This window comes from Pleurodeles waltl, chromosome 10 (genome assembly GCF_031143425.1).
Source record: "Pleurodeles waltl isolate 20211129_DDA chromosome 10, aPleWal1.hap1.20221129, whole genome shotgun sequence".
Classification (NCBI taxonomy): domain Eukaryota; kingdom Metazoa; phylum Chordata; class Amphibia; order Caudata; family Salamandridae; genus Pleurodeles; species Pleurodeles waltl.
In genome coordinates, this window is record NC_090449.1 from 782632343 (window position 1) to 782654053 (window position 21711).

The window sequence follows — 21711 nt, forward strand, 5'->3', positions numbered from 1 at the left end:
AGTAAACTCAGGTAATGAGGAGGAGGAACTTGCTGCCATCAAATGAAGGTAACACTGCTGTAAAAGGACCAAACAGGCTACGGTGGAAAGTTCTGCAATGGCACTGAGCAGCCCCTCACTGGCCAGACCGTTAAAATGGGAATAATCAGCCACAAACCAGATCTATCCTGAGGATGCCCGATCCCTGGGGGATTCGCCCCAACAAGACATAGTTCAGCAAGCCCCAACAAGCAAGGAAGAGCCAATACTGAGCCTCATCTACAAGTCCATAAGGCAAATGCAAGAAGAAGCTAGACTAGAGAATAAGAAAGAGCTAGACTAGAGAATAAGAAAGTGCAGGCGGTGTTAAGAAAAGTAAATAAAGCCTGCTCTGAGATCGGGCAAGGATTTTATTTGTGGAGGAATGCACTGTAGTGCTGGAGCAAGACATTGGAGAGCTACAGGGTGAAGTCAAACAGCAACAATCACAGGTATTGGACTTCTTGTGGAAGCTGGAAGACTTTGAAAAATTGCAACGTAGCAATAACCTACGACTATTAGGATTGGCAGAAGGTACTGAAGAAAATGACTGTAGGCTATACATGGTCAAGTTCGTAAAAGGTGCTTTCCCCTAACTTTCTGCTTGAAAGTAAGATCTAGAAGCTCAGCAGGCACATCGCTTCCCTCTTACTCTGAGAGAATCTCAAAATGGCCAATCAAAGAAAACTGGGGCTATGTTGGTCTTTTTTGGAAAATTTCTATTGCGCCAAGCCATGTATGAAAAGGCACATCCAGATGCTAAAAGAAACCATGAAGGCCAACCTTTTTTTGCTTATATGGATTTTTGTTACGCTACAGTGGAGAGACTTTGGTGGCTTCGACAACTCTTTCCAGGACACAGGTGCAGAAACTTACCTGATGAATCCAGCCCGGCTGAAGGTCAATTTTAAGGGCAAAAGCTGCACATTCCAGTCAAAAGTTAAAGCCTCTGAGTATTTTAAAGAGCTGACTCAGCCCACAGGGAAGGCTGAGTAGGGCTCAGGAGTACTAAGGGAGGAACAAGTGGGTGAGATTTGGTGTGACAATAAGGGACCCATGTGAAAGAGCTAGGTCTCTCTAATAGAACTTTGGATTTGTTTTTTCAGAGTGGACAGGGCTGTGTGCGGATGTTTGGTGGTCATCTCTCGGATCCCGATGGGATCAGATTACCTGCAATTGGTGGGGACTTGGATGGGGGCAGCGGTCAGGCAGAAGTAGAGAGGGGGCTCGGGCTTGGCTGTGGGGGAAAACCTGGAGGGGATCAGCACATCAGCGCATCAGCTTTGAACTCGCAGGGAACACAACGCAGGGAACACAAACACGGGGTGGCCATTCTGGTTCGGGGTAAGGTCTGTACTTTCAGTTGGACAAGGGTGGATAACCTTGGTAGGTGAGTAGTTATAAAATGCCATGGCGGAGGACGAAGCTTTACTCATGCTTCGGTGACAGATGATCCAGGATGATTCGACTGGATTAACAATGAGCTTGCACTCTGGCCCACCCCGATAGTGCTCTGTGGGTATTTTAATTTCAATGGGCATGGGGTGATTGGGAAAAGATAAGGCATATCTTGGGCGGAAACCAAAAGTTTGGCAGTCCCTCCGACACCTGATTGATACCCACAGTTTGATAAATGGCTGCAATTGGTGAAGGGCTCCTGATCCTGGGTTCACTTATTTTTCTGCAACATATAGGACACATGGCCGGCTTGATTATATGATGATCTTTTGTACGTTGTTAGCAGGGACTCGGATAGATACGTTCCCGCAAGTTATGTCGGACCACAACCCGGTGGTATTGCAGCTAGAAATTGAATGAATGGTTGGATCATAGAGTCTCTGGAGATCATCAGAAAGAGTTCCTCCATTGGGGCTGCGGGGAGGCTTTTATGGCTGGGGTATGGGGGGAGACATCAAGCTTCAGGTTGAGGCACCAAAAGAAAGAGCAGCAGCATCAAGTAGGATTGTATGGGACTTTGGCAGAGGCAGAAGCTCAGTTACTATCTGCTACCGCCTCTGGAGATAAGGTAGGACATAAGGTAGACCTTGCCCTTAGTCAGGTACAGATTGCAATTCTTGAGGTCTCCAGAAATTTAGCCGTGGCCAAATATTTGGCCTGGTGATCCGTAAGCTATGAATATAGCGAACAGGTGGGACACCAGTTGGCAGTATGCTCTAGGCAAAGGGCCTCACATGGGGAAATCAAAGAGGTATTAGATTCAAGTGGGAAAAGGTTGGTGGACAATGATGGTGTCAGAGAGGGGTTTAGGGGATATTATGAGAGCCTCTATAAAAGGGATGATGGTGGGGTTTAATTCCCTTGGGCGGTTCTACGTGATTTCTTAGATTCCATTTCAATCAAAACCCTGGGGGAAGAGGACCGACTGCTACTTGATGCACCCTTGATCTTGGAGGATCTCTAGGCAGCTTTAAGTGACCTCCATTCGGGGACGGCGGTCGGGACAGATAATATACCACTAGAATTCTATGAAACTTTCCTCCCATATCTTCAATGAGATTTATTGACCACATTTTGTTTAATACAGAATGGGTGTAGCCCCCCCCCGAACTCCTGGGCTTTAGCCAATATTATTGTGTTTCTCAAGAAATGCAAACCACTAGATAATCCTAGGTTGATCCGTCCTATTACATTAATTAATAGTGACACAAAACTATATTCTAAAATACTTGCCATGTGGTTATGTTCTGTTATAAGTAAACTATATTCCCATGGCGGCACGGCTTCATCCCGGGGAGAGACACTACCGACCACATTCGCCATGTGATATCCCTCTTTGTTGCAGAGGCAGTGGCATGATCTCTGATGGCCTTCATTTTGCTTGATGGAGAATTGGCATTTGACACGGTCAGCTGGGCCAACTTTTGGTATGTTGCCGGGCGGTATGGGATAAGGTCGGGATACATTAGGGCCATACAGGCATTATATCAAAAACCAGGAGCTAGGGTGCTAATACGCCGAGGGCCGTCCGATTTAATCTGGATTCAAAGAGGCACCAGCCAGGGGTGCCCTGGCTCCCTGCTCTCATTTGCACTGGATATTGACCCTTTTATTCTGAAAAATGCAGAAGTCCCTGGGATAGTCCCCATGCATTTTCAAGGTTTGGATATGAAAGTTCTCACTTGCGCAGACAATGTGATCATGGTTACTTCTAACCCAGAGGAAGCTCTAGCCAAGATAGAAGGGGTGGCACACATTTTTGGTCAGTTTTCTAGCTACAGGCAAGACTCAGGAAGTTTGCAACCACTTAATTGGGTTGCATGATGAACAGGTAACAAAAAGAAGCAACCTATCTGGGTGCTACAATAATGGCAGACCTTTACAGACTGGTTGAAGCAAATCTTGGACCAATTTTTACAAAGTCCAGCAGTGACCTGACCAGGCTGAACAACCTTCATCTTATGAGGAGGTGCAATATTTTAAAGATGATGTTATTGCATAAACTTCTCTACTTTCTAGCTATCCCTCTTGAGATAACAAACTGCTGTTTTTTGCCCATAAATAGTCTGGTGGCACGGTTTATCTGGGCGTACTCTAAGCCTAGGCAAGCTCTCAAGTACTCGATTCTACACAGGGAGACAGGGGGATGGGCAGCTTCAGATTTTAAATTATATTATTGGACCACTTCTCTTCAATATATGAGGCCTCTATTTAGTGATGTGGGTGGGAAACAGCTCATACCTCCAATTTACTTACTTATGCTAGGGAACACGACCAGGGGACGTTTGCTGAGATTACTGGAGCATAGCTATTTTAAGAAGGTTCGTTTCAAGGTACTTCAGGGGACCCACACGGTTTGGGCTCTGATTTATAGGAAGCTGGGGATGGGGCGATTTCACTAATTTATATAAATCTGGAATAATTTATATTTACAGGCATTGTTAGGGGATACCCAGTGACAAACTGGGTGCTCTGTGGCATTAAGAGATTGGGGAACGTTTATTCCGCTAATGGTATTGTATCTTCTGCAACATTACAAGACAATTTTGGGATCCCTAGTAAAGAGATTTTCAAGTTTTTACATATCAGATACTTTTTGAGTCGCCAGGTGGGAGGAGTCAACGGTTTCCAGAGATGTAAAATGGTATACCAGCGGGTGAGCAAAAGGGCTTGTTCAGTTAGTCAGCTCTATGGTAATCTGAGTTCATATAAGTTGGATAAATCAATCAATCAAAAACAAATTATAGAGCGCGCTATTCACCCGTGAGGGTCTCAAGGCACTTGGGGGGATTCAAGGGAGAGTCAAGGGGGGGTAAGGAGAGTCACTGTTCGAACAACCATGTTTGAGGTTCTTTCTGAAGAGCAGGAGGTCTTTGGTTTTGCGAAGGTTGGTGGGGAGGGAGTTCCAGGTTTTAGAGGCGAGGTGGGAGAAGGACCTGCCTTCTGTGGTGGTGCGTTGGATGCAGGGGACTGTGGCTAGGGCGAGGTCGGCTGATCAGAGGTTGCGGGTGGGAGTGTGGAAGTTCACTCTTTCGTTGAGGTAGGTTGGGCCGGTGTTGTGGAGGGATTTGTGTGCGTGGATGAGGATCTTGAATGTGATTATCTTGTCTATGGGAAGCCAGTGAAGGGATTTGAGGTGTGGTGAGATTCGTTCGTGGCGGGGGAGGCCAAGGACGAGGCGTGCGGCTGTGTTCTGGATTCTCTGGAGTTTGCGTTTGAGTTTGAGTGTGGTGCCGGTGTAGAGGGCGTTACCGTAGTCTAGTCTGGTGCTGATGCGTGCATGGGTGACTGTCTTCCTGGTCGCTGGGGGAATCCATTTGAAGGATTTTTTTAGAGTGCGGAGTGTGTGGAAGCAGGACGAGGTTAGAGCATTGATTTGCTGTGTCATGGAGAGGGAGGGGTCCAGGATGATGCTAAGGTTGCGTGCGTGGTTTGCGGGGGTGGGTGCGGGGCCTAGGGCAATGGGCCACCAGGAGTCTTCCCATATGGTTTTGTTGGGGCCGAAGATGATGATCTTGGTTTTGTTGGAGTTAAGCTTGAGGTGGTTAGTTGTCATCCAGTTGAAGGTGTCGAGGAGAGCAGCGCGTAGGTTGGTATTGGCGGTGATGGAGTTGCGGGTGAGGGAGAGGATGAGTTGGGTGTCATCTGTGTAGGAGAGGATAGTGATTCTGTGTGATCGGAGGATGTTGGCTATGGGGATCATGTAAATGTTGAAGAGTGTGGGGCTGAGGGAGGACCCTTGGGGGACTCTGCAGATGATCTTGGTAGCGGTGGAGTGGAAAGGTGGAAGGTGGACTCTCTGGGTCCGGTCGGTGAGAAAGGAGGTGAGCCAGCCTAAGGCTTTGTGGAGAATTCCTATGTTGTGGAGGCGTGTGTGGAGTGTGTGGTGGCAGACAGTGCCAAAGGCTGCGGAGAGGTCTAGGAGGATGAGTGCGACGGTCTCGCCTTTGTCGACTTTGGTCCTGATGTCGTCAGTGCATGCGATGAGGGCGGTTTCCGTGCTGTGGTTCTTGCAGAACGCGGATTGTGAGGGGTCAAGAGTGGCGGGTGTTGACTAGTTTCTCGGCAACCTTGGCGGGGAAAGGGAGGAGGGAGATGGGGCGATAGTTGGAGAGGATCTCCGGGTCGGCTTTGTTTTTTTTTGGGAGAGCGGTGATTTCCACGTACTTCCAGGGGTCTGGGTAGGTGGCGGAGTCGAAAGAGGAGTTGATTATGTCTCGGAGTATGGGGGCGATGGTTGGGCTGGCTTTGTTGTGGATGCGATGTGGACAGGGGTCAGAGGGGGATCCGGAGTGGATGGAGTTCATGGTTTTTTCGGTTTCTTCATGTGTGGTGGGGGCCCAGGTGGTGAGTGTGGTGGGGGGTCATGAGTGGGGGTTGAGTTGAGTGAGTGAGGGGTGTGTGTGGTGGGTGTGTGTGGTATGAAGCTGTTGTGGATGTCCAGGATTTTGTGGTGGAAGTGGTTGGAGAGGGTGTCACATAGGAGCTGTGTGTGTGGGGGGTCTATGTTGCTGGCTTTGGGTTTGGCTAGCTCATTAGTGATGGTGAAGAGTTCTTTGCTGTTTTGAGAGTCGTTGTCAAGGCATGTCTTGTAGTGATCTCTTTTTGCGGTGCGTATGAGTTGGTGATGGGTGCGAATGGTGGCTTTGAGGGTAGAGAAGTTGGTTGTAGAGGGTTCTTGTCACCATATTTTCTCCGCTTGGCGGCATTTGCGCTTGGAGTCTTGGAGTTCGGGGGTGAACCATGGGACGTTCTTGATGTTAAGGGTGGCAATGTGTTTTCTGTGGGGGGCTAGTGTGTCTGCCCAGGTACTGATCCATTTAGAGAGGTTGTGTTGGGGTCGTTGGTGTGGGGGGGTTGTGAGCCAGTTGGGAGTTCAGGCGTTCTGTGGGGTTCCACATGCGGTAGGGTGTGGTGTGTTGATGGTGGTGTGTGGGGGGTTTGGTGAAGGAGAAGTGGACGCAGTGGTGGTCAGTCCAGAGGAGTGGGTGTAGGCTACGTGTTGTCTTGAGGTGAAAATTGCGTCGAGTGTGTGTCCTGCTGAGTGGGTGGGTGCGGTGACCAGTTGTTTGAGTCCGAGGTTAGTGAGGTTGTCTATGAGGGAGGTAGAGTTGTGGTCTTGTAGGTTCTCCAAGTGAAAGTTGAAAACACTGAGGAGGATGTAGTCTGTAGAGGTGAGGGCGTGCGAGCTGATGGTGTCAGCGATGGTGTCGCAGAAGGTGGGACGTGGTCCTGGTGGTCTGTTGATTAGTGTACCTCTGAGGGTGGACTTGTTGTTAATGTGGATTAGGAAGTGCATGTGTTCTGTGTTGTCGATAGTGTCTTGGGAGCTGGTGGTGACTTTGATGGTGTCCCTGTGTAGGATGGCGATGCCACCACCTGGCCTGTTGAGGTGGTCTTTGCGTTGGAGTTGTATCCCTTGGGGGTGGCGATGGCTATGTCGGGTTCCGAGGAGGGATTGATCCAGGTTTTTGTGATGAAGGCGATGTCAGGTGAGTGTGATGTGATGAGGTCCCAGAGTTCTATGGCATGTTTGTGAAGGGAGCGGGAGTTGAGGAGCAGGCAGTTGAGGTGGTTGTGGTGGGTGGTGTTGGTGTGGTGCATGAGGGTGTTGTTGCGGGATGTGTTCTGGTTGTGGGGTGGTGTGCTGCGGGGCTGGTTGGTGGGAGTGGGGGCAGAGCAGGTGTGTATTGTGTTGGGGGTGTTGTGTTTGTTGTTGGGGGGTCGCTATGGTTGGTGTGTGATGTGAGGGATGAGGAGCAGGAGAAATGACAGGTGTGGCAGGTGAAGGGGCCATGAGTGTGTGTGGGGCTGGAAAGGGTGCAGGTGGGGGGAGGGCCTGGGTTGAGTGAGTGGAGGGTGAGGGGGGAGTAGGTTTGTCTGAGAGGGCCAGGGGGACTGGCGCTGGACGCGGTCTTGGCGCGGACGGGCGCAGACAGGCGCTGACGGGCTTGCCTTTGGCACGCCAGCGGTGCGTCCGCGCCGCAGCTGCCATAAATGCGGGGGAGGGAGGGAGTGGCAGCTGGGAGGAGGGAGGGCTGGGCGAATGGGAAGGTTGGGGGGGGGGCCGCAGGGGATGGCAGCGGCGGGGAAAACTAAAGGAGTGAAACGGATGGTGAGGAGTTCGGGGGAGGCGGGAGGGGCCGCGGGGACGCAGAGGATGGAGATTTCCATAAAGGAGAGAATGGACGGTGAAGAGGTGGGGGGAGGCAGGAGGGGCTATGGAGACGCAGCGGCTGGGGATTTCCCTAAAGGAGAGAAATGGACGGTGAGGAGGTGGGGGGAGGGGCCATGAGTGTGTGTGGGGCTGGAAAGGGTGCAGGTGGGGGGAGGGCCGGGGTTGAGTGAGTGGAGGGTGAGGGGGGAGTAGGTTAGTCTGAGAGGGCCAGGGGGACTGGCGTTGGGCATGGTCTTGGCGGGGACGGGCGCTGACTGGCTTGCCTTTGGCACGGCAGAGGCATGTCCGTGCTGCAGCTGCCATAAATGGGGGGGAGTGAGGGAGTGGCAGCTGGGAGGAAGGAGGGCTGGGCGAATGGGAAGGTTTGGGGGGTGGGGCCGCAGGGGATGGCAGCAGCAGGAAAAACTAAAGGAGTGAAACTGACGGTGAGGAGGTGGGGGGAGGCAGGAGGGGCCGCCGGGATGCAGCGGCTGGGGATTTCCCAAAAGGAGAGAACGGACGGTGAGGAGGTGGGGGAGGCGGAGGGGACGCAGGGACGCAGCGGCTGGGGATTTCCCTAAAGGAGAGAAACGGACGGTGAGGAGGTGGGGGTAGGGGCCGCGGGGATGCAGCAGCTGGGGATTTCCCTAAAGGAGTGAAACGGATGGTGAGGAGGGGGGGGGAGGCGGGAGGGGCCGCGGGGATGCAGAGGCTGGGGTTTTCCATAAAGGAGAGAACGGACGGTGAGGAGGTGGGGGGAGGGAGGAGGGGCCGTGGAGACGCAGCGGCTGGGGATTTCCCTAAAGGAGAGAAATGGACGGTGAGGAGGTGGGGGGAGGCGGGAGGAGCCGCAGGGACGCAGCGACTGGGGATTTCCCTAAAGGAGAGAAACAGACGGTGAGGAGGTGGGGGAGGGGCCGCGGGGACGCAGCGGCTGGGATTTCCCTAAAGGAGAGAAACAGATGGTGAGGAGGTGGGGGGAGGTGGGAGGGGCCCCGGGGACGCAGTGGCTGGGGATTTCCTTAAAGGAGAGAAACGGACGGTGAGGAGGTGGCGCGGGGTGGCAGAGTGAGGAGCGACCTGCCTGCTGGAAGCAGGATCAAGGGTTGCTCCTCGTTACCGCACCGCGGCTGCCATAAATGGGGGGGAGGGAGGGAGTGGCAGCTTGGAGGAGGGAGGGCTGGGCGAATGGGAAGGCTGGGGGGGTGGGGCCACAGGGGATGGCAGCGGCGGGAAAAACTATGGAGTGAAACGGACAGTGAGGAGGTGGGGGAGGCGGGAGGGGCCACGGGACGCAGCGGCTGGGGATTTCCCTAAAGGAGAGAACGGACGGTGAGGAGGTGGGAGGGGCCGCAGCGGCTGGGGATTTCCCTAAAGGAGAGAAACGGACGGTGAGGAGGTGGGGGGAGGGGCCGCAGGGATGCAGCGGCTGGGGATTTCGCTAAAGGAGAGAACGGACGGTGAGGAGGTGGGGGAGGCGGGATGGGCCGCAGAGACGCAGCGGCTGGGGATTTCCCTAAAGGAGAGAAACAGATGGTGATGAGGTGGGAGGAGGCGGGATGGGCCACGGGGACGCAGCGGCTGGGGATTTCCCTAAAGAAGAGAACGGATGGTGAGGAGGTGGGGGAGGCGGGAGGGGCCGTGGGGATGCAGCGGCTGGGGATTTCCCTAAAGGAGAGAAACGGACAGTGAGGAGGTGGCGCGGGGTGGCAGGGCAAGGAGCGACCTGCCTGCTGGAAGCAGGGTCAAGGGTTGCTCCTCGTTACTGCGCCGCGGCTGCCATAAATGGGGGGGAGGAGGTGGCAGCTGGGAGAAGGGAGGGCTGGGCGAATGGGAAGGCTGGGGGGTGGGGCCACACGGAATGGAAGCGGCGGGAAAAACTAAAGGAGTGAAACGGACGGTGAGGAGGTGGGGGGAGGTGGGAGGGGCCGCGGGGACGCAGCGGCTGGGGATTTCCCTAAAGGAGAGAACAGACGGTGAGGAGCAGGGAGGGAGGCGGGAGGGGCCGTGGGGACGCAGCGGTTGGAGATTTCCCTAATGGAGAGAAACGGATGGTGAGGAGGTGGCGCGGGGCGGCGGAGCGAGGAGCGACCTGCCTGCTGGAAGATGATATAGGTAAATACTGTGAGAAGTGGAATGATGTTCTCAGGGCTTCGGAACGTGACTTTTTGGACTCCTTGGAACTAGGGTATACAGTTTTAATTTCCACCAATTTACAGGCGCAGCAGTATAAAGCAAACTTTCATCTATATTATACTTCCCAAAAAACTGTAAGTTGAGGTAGGACAAAGGGTATCATGTGTCCTTTGTCTCAATATTTAAAAGCTGATGCTTTGCATATGTTTGGAAGTTGCTGGGGCCTCGAACCCTATTGGGGGGAGATTGCTAACTTCTTGGATATTAGTCTTAACCTCAAAATCGAGCTAACCCCACTTATCTTGGGAATTGGCGATTACATGGTTCCAGTTGCAGCACAGAGATTTATTTTTATAGCAATTGGGGTGGCTAGACTTTGTATAGCATCTCGTTGGCTTGATAAGCATCCCCATACCTTTCAGCAATGGATTGCCTGGCTCTTGGCGATTTTTAATCTGGAAATAACAATCTATGTCAAAAGATGCCATTGGGTGCTTAAGAAGGGTAGAAAGATCTGGTGGCCGTCCTGGGACTGGGATAAGAACCTGACAACAAGATTAAACATTGTATAGATATGGGTTAGCTGGAAGGGGATGTGGAAAGGCGGGCTGTGCAACCTTAATACTGTTATAATGGATATTGAACCTGCTGTGTATAACAGGCAAAGGAAACATACACTTTCTTATAAGAGGAGTGAAAAGGCATGGACTCTGACAGGTGGCGGTTTATGAATTCAAACTAAAGTCAGGCCTACCTACAGTTCTAAATGTGGTCATATGTTCAGAAATGTGATGAATTTATTTTTATTTGATGGTCTTTATGTGCTGGTCCATTTCTTTAAAATTAAAATAAATTTAAAAAAAAGAAATGTACCGAATATGGCTATCATTTGTACTGTGAATCCCCCTAAGGTCTGTCATCTGTTCGTCCAACATTTGTGTGAGAAGCTATGTTACACCTGCAGAAAAATATACCCAAGAAAGGGAAGAAGAGAACAATTATCATTAAGTACCTCCAAGAAACTAAAGAGTGGACCTCACGCTTATTTGAAAGTGAAATGGTGTAACATTTTCAAAGCAGGCCAATATGGGTGTATTGATTGACATGGTTAAAAATTATTACTTTAAAGGTATTTTTGAAGTAAAGATATGCCCGAACAGTGGCTTTGAACTTCACTAATGTACGATCATATAAAGCTGTGACTATATATCACTGGAAATGGAGCTGACAATTACAGGTTTCTTTTTCATCAAATGGTTCTAGGTGGCATAACAGGATGTCTATGATGTTGGTGGTGTAACAAAGGCTCTTACAGCCCTGCCGGTGCGGGGAGGCGAGCTCCAAGGGGCCCCTACAATCCCAGTACTCTGGCCAGAGAGCTCCTGTGTGATTCTGGAGGGGGCAGGAGCCTTCATGTACAATGCAGGGGCCCCCCTCAAGTTTCCTTATGCCACTGATGATGTCCCATAAACTTCTTCATTACAGTATACTGTTTTATGTTGTGTATGGCTTCACAAAACCCATTCCCCTGGTTCCCTCTCTGTGCATAGCTGATCCTCTGGAAGCTAGGGGGGGTGGCAAGCGCAACATGGGCTTCACTTTCCTCCCTACTTTCCTCTACATATATCTTAAGAAGCTACTTGGTGCCCTACCACAGAACGCATGCCCCCCTCTGGCTACCTCCCTTTCAAAAAATAAAAATTTTAAAAAAATATATCACAGACAGATGTTCTTCTCCTCCCCACCACTCTCCCATCAGCTGTTTCTAGTGACGCTGGGGATCGGCCCAGTACGCCCCTGAGGTACCAATACTGCAGTGTTGGTCATTCGGACAGGTAGAGAAATTACCTCCATGAAGTTTGACTCCAAAGGTCCCCAAAGAAATGGGGTTTTATCTTTGGAATCAGGAAAACAGCACCCAACTCCCATGATAATATTTAATTTTTCCCCAGAGTTTAGCCCTGAAAATGTAGCTGCTCCAGAGCAGCCAAAGTGCTGGGGGTGACAAATACCAGAGCTACAGAGTTAACACAGATCTTGTAATCTCGATAGGGTCGGTAAATACTGTTACCAGCCCCACTGTCATTAAGATGATGCTTGTAATGAGGGCTAAGGGGTTGATTACGAGTTTGGCAGACTGAAAACACTGTCCACCAAACTCCCAACAGGATGGCTGCCGCCTAATGCAGTGACTTACCATCACAGCTATTATGGGTTTCCTGCTAGGTTTCTGCCCGCTGGCCTAATGGGAAACAGGCTCCAGCACTGTCTCTGATTCGTAATGGAGCTGGCGGCAATGCTGTCACCTGCCGGGTGCATCAGCACCATCGCAATGTTCACTGCAAAGCTCATTGTGATAGTGCTAGCCAGGTACATGCCAGGGGGACCCCTGCACTGCCCATGTCAAGTGCATGGTAAGTGCAGGGGCCCCTAGTCTCTTAAAGCCTTTTCATGACAGTGCTACTGCCATCATGAAACCGCTGGTGGAGAACGAGGTTCTAATCCCTAGGGAGGCGCTGCTTACAGCTCTGGTCTGGTGGATTAGGACCTCCACCACCTCCAGACCGCCAGTATCCAAGATCTTGGCAGAGCTGGTGGTTCCCTGGTGGTCTGACAGCCAGGGTTGTAATTTGCAGGTTGGACTGCCGCATTGGTGGCAGTCCAGACCACCACCCCAAGTGTGTCAGTCAGTAGACTGCCACACTTGCAGTGAGCCCCTAAATGACAGACAGGAACACTGCTGCTATGAACAAAATAGTGATTTCATCTTGTTTGCGCTTAGACGCTTTTTTTTATATGGGTCATTCTCTGCAGAGAAAAATGTACTCTTTGCCCAGTGCTGTATCTCTGAAAATCATCAACAGTAGGCATTCTAGAAGGTTTGTTTGATGGATGCTGCCAGCCTTGGTTTTTAGATGTAGTATGAGGCCATTCACTGGATGGCCCCTTTTGATAATTCAGCTGCGGATTTCTGAGGCATGTCAGTTATTTCACTGCTTGCAATGATCCGTTACAAAGGTCGGATCATTAATATACTTTCTATATTCACTGGGGCCCTTGTGGTCCAAAACCAAAAAGGGAAACCATGGTTCTTCTCAAATACCACATCCTCAGCGGTTAAATAAAGTACCAGTTAAATTGTCTAAATGTGTTTGGCTACTTCTTTCCTTATTTGTCCGAAGGACCCATATTTGCTTCTGATCTTCTCACTCCGAGCTTTCCACCTTGCACCTTTAATAACTAGCCACAGTACATCCTGGAAATGTATTTAACATATGTCTATTATAAGCTTGCAGAGAAGCAAAGAAGCTGGTAAGTACGCCTTCCTCAAAAAGTAGGTATTACATTTTGCATTCCAGCTAAAGGGACTTTGGCTGCAATATCCTTCTGGGTAGGGCTGGCTTTAGTGTTGGTGGTGCCCAGTGCGACAATAATTTTTTGCCCACTCCACACCAATGACCTCCTCCATGGATTCCCTCACTACCAACCTTAAACAGTGCTCCTTATCTCTCCATAGCTCCTCTGTCACAAACATGTCATATATTTTAAAGAAATGATTGGGTTTACTAATAAACATGTATAACTCAAATAAACAATTTTTTTCAACATTATGAAAGACTGGTGGGGGGAACATAATGTCCTCACCTATATCATGCAGTTTGCATATAGCTCCTTTATGCTAGTTCATAAGCCACTGCTCTAATTAGGATTGTAGCTTATGAACTGCTGTAACAAAAGGATCTCTGTGACAAAAGCAGAAATCCACTGAGCTATCCACATAAAATGCAGCTCTGTGATCTGCATGGTATGCGTTCTTTGCAGCAGGCATATTAACCCTCTGTGCTATTTTTGGATGAGTCACACAGCTACTACACAAAACTGATCTTTCTTCAGCAGAAACATTAATCACTAGAGTTATCTTGACTTTTTTCCTGCTGCCTGAAAACTACTGGACACACAAGGAAATCTGCAGCAGGTGCTTTTAAAACCATGAGTTATTTCTAAACACAGCATCCCCCAAGGTCAGGGCCAGGTGTGGCTGCACCGGTCGCACCGCCCTAAAGCCGGCCCTGCCTCTGGTGTGTCCTTTGACTGCAGAGAGTACATCTATAGGAACTACAGACTATTTCACACACCATGCTTTTAGCAACCACATTTTTGGGCTGTATATAAAATGGAAAACAAACTTTCTTAAGTGTCCCTTAGAGAAACAATGAAGAAAGACTTTCAGTGCTTTCTAAGTGCCAGTGATGAAATACTTTTTCTAACACCAGATTCACATAAACATATACAGTCCTTTGACACCCTGTAGATTGCACTTTCAAAAAAGAACCACCACCAATAGTATTGTGAACTTCTCGACAGCTACCGTGGCTGCATGAGCTTACTTTCAGCAATGTATTTCATTCAGGTAGCTCTTCTGAGGTGCATTTAATAACCACTCGTATGATAAAGTTGAAAATGACCCACTTATGAAAATTATCAGTTCCTTCGGTACATTCACTGTCACAACTATATCTTTGGCAGCCCTTATTTTTAAGTTAGGCCCATATTCCACCAGCAAAGCTCAAAAGTATAATGTAGACTTTCTTTCGAAAAAGAAAAAAATCGGATTACAAATTGAAAGATTCATATAAAAATATGTGACTTTTGTACTGACCTTCAGAAGCAATTGATATTTTGAAATGAGGGGATAGTGAACTAATTTCTAGGACAGATTCAACACTGAATGTGACTTACAGATCATCGCTTGGACGGACTGCGCTTCGTTTCAGCTGGGTCAGGTCGTAATATGCTTCGACTGGGGTGCCTCTGCAATCAAAGAAGTGACAACACGTGAAAATGATCTGATTGTTATCAATAACAACACTTAACTGAAACAGTCACTCAAAGCAAGACATGTTTTGTACTGGCAGCGCACATATTTTCAGGGTAAATATAATACAAATGTGTGCCTTGACTATGAACGCAACTCTGTATACCTGCTCATGATAAGCAGCAATAAACACTATTTTTAGGTTGAAACTTGACAGCGCATGCGCTGTCTTGAAATGTCTTGTTGTTTTCAATCAGTGGGCTTCAGCCTGCCTATAGGTTTACCATTTGCTCGCCCCTTTTTCACTCTCATATCCTTTGTCCCCATTTGTCCATGGCATGCATGTGTCATATCAATTCTTGTGTTTAAACTCCCACAGAGCATGGACAAAGTTCTTGTGCCCTTTCACTGCTTCTCTTGTGGGAACTACTTTTTTTATATTCAAACAGTCCTTGGAAATGCACATTTCTTACACTGCTTCTCTTGTGGGGGGGGGATAATTTTTTTTCTTTACGCTTAATGTGTCGTTTACAGTCACTCAAACCAAGTTTATCTTTTTAATCAATACTTGCCCTTTATTTCTTTCGGCCTGTGCATGTTTTTTTTTGCAACCAAAGGCAGCATATACCTTCATGTTTGTGCTCTTTATCTTTCTTTTTTTTTAATTCTTAGGTTAGCTTCCTGATAAATTGACGTGTCCAGCATCACAGGATGCTGGGTGATGAAGGGACTAGTCAACCCAAAGGTATTGGGACGCATTACATGAGCACCACTTAAATTACAGAAGGTCACATTATTTTTTTTGGGCACGGGGTAATTAAGTAATTTGCACAGAATCACAGGAGGTTGAATCGATGCCGGGACTCAAACCTGGTTTCACAATTCCCAAGTCAACAGTTTTGGCGTGAAACACTACAATTCCCTCATGCAGCCTCTGAGTCACAACCCTTAACACCGTTTTAAAGGTACAATATATGTTGCATTAGCTCTCTTTGTCAATGAAACCCTTTAAATTAAAATGTATGGCAGTGAAGCTACTCGCAAACAAGAGTTACAGAGAGTGCCGCAAACACCACATGCGTACTTTAGCTCATCCTCCCGCATTCTATTGTGAATACAAATTATAAATCGGTGCTACAGCCCCAATGACTTTACTCTGCCAAGAGCACACCTTGGACCAAGGCAAGGATATCACTTGCTTAAAGTCATGGGTGTCCAGCATTAATCGACGAGGGCAATGTGAAAAGTATAATTCTGAGATGAAAAACATGCTCCTTTGACTTTCATTGTCATAAGAGAGAATAGCTTTGTGTTTTATGCAAGTGTATTTTTAGTGATTTGCCCAAAATCACAGGCTGTTAAGCTGACACAGGGACTCGAACCTCATTCCACAGTTGCAGAATCGGCAACTCTGGCCCTAACAATGCATCTCTAACACCGCATCTCTCTCCTTCAGTCTCTGAGCCAAAGCCATTAGCACAGTTTTTAGTGTTGCAACATATGTTGCTTTACTCTGTCTTTGAAGCCAAAACAAATACCTAGAAGTCAATGAAGTGCCTTTTATTATAATTTATTACAGTCAAGTGGTGGCCTTACGAGGGTTACAAACAGTGCCGCTCCTAGTGATTTGACATTTTTAAATGTTGCATTTTATTTGGAAACAAGAAATTCAAAGGTTCACATTTGTGTTACCTTCTTCCAATGCCTGCGAATTCATGCGTTCCTCTTACAGCACATGCGTACTTCGAATCATCTTCATTACCTTTACTTTTTGCTGTCTGTTTAACTGATTTTATTTTACACATTCTCGTCATGTTCTTTCGGGTGCAGCATCTTTAGTTTCAGTAATATGGCTCGTCATGTGCGCGGATTTTACAGTTTTCTTAGCCCTTTCTTTCCAAAACCTTTGCCTTCACGTGTATACCATCAGAGCCGGAACTCCTGGTCTCTTCTCTTGCGTGCCGATCTTCTGGGTTGCCCCCTCTCCTTAGCCCCCTCCTGTGTTCCAATTTTGCTTCAAAAACCTCCTTCTTCCCCTTTACCCGTTAAGTTTTTTTGCTCATCCTCCTCTTAGCAAACGCACTTGACATACTTTGTACACATTTGATTATGTTCTTCCTCGTGCCATATTGGGTTCTTTTCACAGCCAAAGCTTTTTTTTCGAAAAACATTACCTGCAACTGCATGTGTTCTCTGTACACCCTCACCCGTACACAGGATTATTGTTAGCTCGGTGCTTTAATATAAACTGCTTATTATGTTTTATTCTTTTTTAATATAATTTGCATGTCCTTTAGGTTCTATTTTTTCATAAATTATGCCTGTGTACACATTCAATCAGTTGTTTTTGATACCCATTTTATTACAGTCCCCTGGCCATGTCGTAGCACTTTAAAAAATTGTTTTTAGACATTCTGCACAGCCACACTGCTGTACAACACCACCAAAATAAATAAGCAAAACCAATAGCTTTTGAATAGGCAAGGACTACTGGTTTTGCCAATGATTGTTTTAGACTGCTTTGTGCATTTTTAAAATCCCTAAGTTTGAACCAAATCACTCCACTCAATTCTGGAATAGTTCACGCACCAGCATTTGTTTTTATTAAAGGGAACGTGGAATTGAATAAGGAATCAAGATAATTTGGAGAGCTCCACATTTTAACAGCAACTCTGTTTCCTTAATGGCAATACCTTTTCCTCTGCTTTTTACATTGCTTTGGCCCTTCAGCCTCTTCCCAAAGACCCACACTTACCCACCAGTCATCAGACCGTTCCGCATCTTTTGGCAAGATGTGCTACGCGAACCTCATCTCCAAAATGTAATTTGATCATAAAATCGTGGTCAAAATATCGCTAGTGCCAAAAACGTTTTGTGGGACAGAATATGGAGAATAACTATATTGGTTTTTAATCTTTGTCATTCCTGTTGATGTATAATATATAGTATAGTATAATATTGTTATATAAAATATTGTTTTAGGTACTTAGAACCTCTCCAATTAAAAACCAAATAGAGGTTTGTAAATAATAATGTATATTTTAGTATTTATTTTTAATATTTTACTATTTCATTTTATGTTTGAGTGATTTTTCTACTGTAGTTTGAAGTTTAAACTTCTGGGTTTCTGTTATTTAGTAAATAGTTTTCGAAAGTTATATTTCATAAATTAATATTTAAAACACTGGCAATGCTTCAATAAAGTATGAATATATACACCCACGCACACACAACCACACATGTACACACACACACACACACATACACATACACACACATACAAGCACGCACACACACACACACACACACACGCACACACACAGATTTTCTCTGAAACAAAGGATAAAGTTATGCTATAGCTAGGTGAGAATTTCAGTGACAATGTAACATTTTAAACGTACAGAACCACTGAAATTCATCAATTGTAGTTATCTCAAGCAACATTCTATAACTCATGCCCTAAGGTAATCATAACTTGCGGCCCACCAGGCACAGTTTTCTCATCAATAATTTAATTACTGATGCTACATTGATATTATTAATGATGTCACAGAAGATTTCATGAGTGGTGTAATATGTGGGGTAATTAGTAGTGCAATGGAGCCTTCTGATTAGCCCAGCCACGGTATTGAGCAATCTGATTGGCTGGCTGCAACTGTAAAACAAATGTTTTGACTTGGTCCAATGCCCAGAAAATGTTTAAAAATAGGGTTTAAGAGTGCAGGATAGAGGCACCCTGGACCCCAGGCACTTGAAAGGGTGACCATGAGAGACCCCATGCCAAGACCAGGGAAATCCTGGCAGAGATGCAGTTCAAGTTTTCCCTCCATGGTACTGCAGTACAATTTAAGCTTCACAGAGTAACCTTACACAGTACTGCGGTACTATGGAGACTGAAGCTTACATGTTGGGTACTGCAGAACAAAAAATAAATAAACAAAGACAAATATAGTTATTAGGGAGCTTTGGCGGCTTGAAACCAAGCCCTACAACCAACGTCCCATTGCAGGAGTGGTCTGCAGTGGTGGGGTTGGGTACAGGGCTTGTTGGGAGGTCAGAGCCTTGGACAGTCCCCAGTTGTGCACAGCTAAAGGCCATGTGTTGCATACGGCCAATGCCCATTATCAGTGGTGGGTTGGCTGCCCATAGTGGGGGTGGATTTGGTGCCTGTCCAGAGGTCCGGCACTGTGGCTATCTCCTTCACTCCGGATGCCTGAAGGTTTACTAACCACCCACTGCAGGGATGACTGCACAGGTGGATGTTGGCTGTAGTTTGCCCAAGACATTTAAGTATATGCTCCAGTTTGAATATGATAAAAAAAACTAGGAATACATTAAAAAACCAAAGGTTAAAGTGGTGTTTTAGTTAGGTATGTTAGTGTTAGAAATGGGGTCTTTGGTTGACAGTCTGGTTACCCCCTGTTCAAGCAAGGACCCTCACTCTAGTTAGGATAAAAGAGAATCACCCTCAGCTAACCCCTGCTTACCCCCTTGGTAGCTTGGCAGAGCAGTAGGCTTAACCTCAGAGTGCTAGGTGTAAAGTATTTGTACCAACACACACAGTAACTTAATGAAAACACTACAAAATGACACAACACCAGTTTAGAAAAATAGGAAATATTTATCTAGACAAAACAAGACCAAAACGACAAAAATCCAACATACACAAGTCAAGTTATGATTTTTTAAAGGTTTAAAATAAAAAGAGTCTTTAGGTAGTTGTAACACCACACTAGCGCTGCTAGCGTGAAAAATGTACCTGGTTTGCGTCAAAAATAACCCCGCACGGGCGGTGTGCGTCGAAAGTAACCCTGCACGGCTGTGTGCGTCGAAAACAACTCGGCACGGCGGTGCGCGTTGAAAAAGCCAGCCACACGACGATCCGAAAGTCCCGCGGCGCAGGGTGCGATCTCTCAGCCTCCGTCAGCGATGCTGCGCGTCGTTTCTCCTGCTCCGGGCGTCGGTTTTTCGGTCGCGTTTCCTGCGGCGTCGTTTCTCAGCTGCGAAACCGGCGTCGCGTCGTTTTCTCAGCCGCGATCGGATTCGCGTCGATCTTTTCTCCGCACGGCGCTCGGTGCGTGTATTTTTGTCCTTAGGCTGCCAGCCTCTCCTTTCAGGGTCCCAGGAACTGGAAGGGCACCACAGAGCAGAGTAGGGGTCTCTCCAGAGACTCCAGGTGCTGGCAGGAAGAAGTCTTTGCTATCCCTGAGACTTCAACAACAGGAGGCAAGCTCTAAATCAAGCCCTTGGAGATTTCTTCTTCAAGATGGAAGGCACACAAAGTCCAGTCTTTGCCCTCTTACTCTGGCAGAAGCAGCACTGCAGGAAAGCTCCACAAAGCACAGTCACAGGCAGGGCAGCACGTTTTCCTCAGCTATCAGCTCTTCTCCAGGCAGAGGTTCCTCTTGGTTCCAGAAGTGTTTCTCAAGTTTGTAAGTTTGGGTGCCCTTCTTATACCCATTTTAGTCTTTGAAGTCACCTTTCTTCAAAGGGGACTCACACCTTCTTGTGAAATCCTGCCTTGCCCAGGCAAGGCCTCAGACACACACCAGGGGGCTGGAGACAGCATTGTCAGAGGCAGGCACAGTCCTTTCAGATGAGAGTGACCACTCCACCCCTCCCTCCTAGCAGAGATGGCTAATCAGGAAATGCAGATCACACCCCAGCTCCCTTTGTGTCACTGTCTGGTGTGAGGTGAAAAACAACCCAACTGTCAAACTGACCCAGACAGGGAATCCACAAACCAGGCAGAGTCACAGAATGGTTTAAGCAAGAAAATGCTCACTTTCTAAAAGTGGCATTTCCAAACGCACAATCTTAAAATCAACTTTACTAAAAGATGTATTTTTAAATTGTGAGTTCAGGGATCCCAAACTCCACATGTCCATCTACTCTCTAGGGGAATCTACACTTTAATCATATTTAAAGGTAGCCCCCATATTATCCTATGAGAGAGAGACAGACCTTGCAACAGTGAAAACAAAATTGGCAGTATTTCACTGTCAGGACATATAAACCACATTACTATATGTCCTACCTTATCCATACACTGCACCCTGCCCTTGGGGCTACCTAGGGCCTACCTTAGGGGTGCCTTACATGTAAGGAAAGGGAAGATTTAGGCCTGGCAAGTGGGTACACTTGCCAAGTCGAATTTACAGTGTAAAAATACACATACAGACACTGCAGGGGCAGGTCTGAGACATGATTACAGAGCTACTTATGTGGGTGGCACAACCAGTGCTGCAGGCCCACTAGTAGCATTTGATTTACAGGCCCTGGCACCTCTAGTGCACCTTACTAGGGACTTACTAGTAAATCAAATAGGCCAATCATGGATAAACCACTTACATACAATTTAAACAGGAGAGCATATGCACTTTAGCACTGGTTAGCAGTGGTAAAGTGCTCAGAGTTGAAAAGCCAACAGCAACATGTCAGAAAAAAATAGGAGGCAGGAGGCAAAAAAAGACTGGGGATGACCCTGCATAAGCAAAAGTCCAACAGTTAGTAAGATCTTAGCTAATGTTAAAAGGAACAGAAATTCACTGGAAACATTCAAAGGTTAAAGTGACATTATAATTAGCTGTTGACAAGAGATAAAACTAATATTTAAAAAACAAAAAACACTGAAAGTCACCATTTATGGTTTACTGAACTAACTATACATGTGGCCCCGTCCTGCATTGCTTATGACCTTGCATAGTACATCACACATAGCAAGTTAAATTACATCATTGATAACTTCTCGAATCACATCACTTATAACACCATAGTCATAGACAGCATAGAGTTACTGAGTGTACAAGTCCATAGAATGGAAATAGGGGATACTCTAGAGCAGTGCTTCCTAACATTTTTAGAACACCAGCGCACTTTTTTAGAGTGACAAACTTTCAAGACCCACATACCTTTAATGGACATGAGGTGGAACGATTTTTTAATGTAAATGAAACATCATGTAGAGCACACTGTCATTTACAGGCATCACTTTTCCCATTGAAATAGTCATTAAATTTGCACAGACATACAGTTTTACTGATAAAACTATATTGCACAAAATAATAATGCGTGGAAATTGGGGTTCAATTACATTTGTGCATCTCTTAATAAGGTGTGTTGATTT

At 47.1% G+C, this 21711-nt stretch overlaps 1 protein-coding gene across 1 annotated transcript in view; it reads right to left on the bottom strand.

Annotated features, from left to right (window-relative positions):
* Positions 1–21711, bottom strand: part of SPMIP4 (sperm microtubule inner protein 4) — a 213757-nt gene that overhangs the window by 128242 nt on the left and 63804 nt on the right. Inside the window, exon 3 of the mRNA XM_069211409.1 lies at positions 14510–14581. Within this exon, the coding sequence (XP_069067510.1) occupies positions 14510–14581 (72 nt within the window). The remainder of the gene's footprint in view (positions 1–14509; positions 14582–21711) is intronic.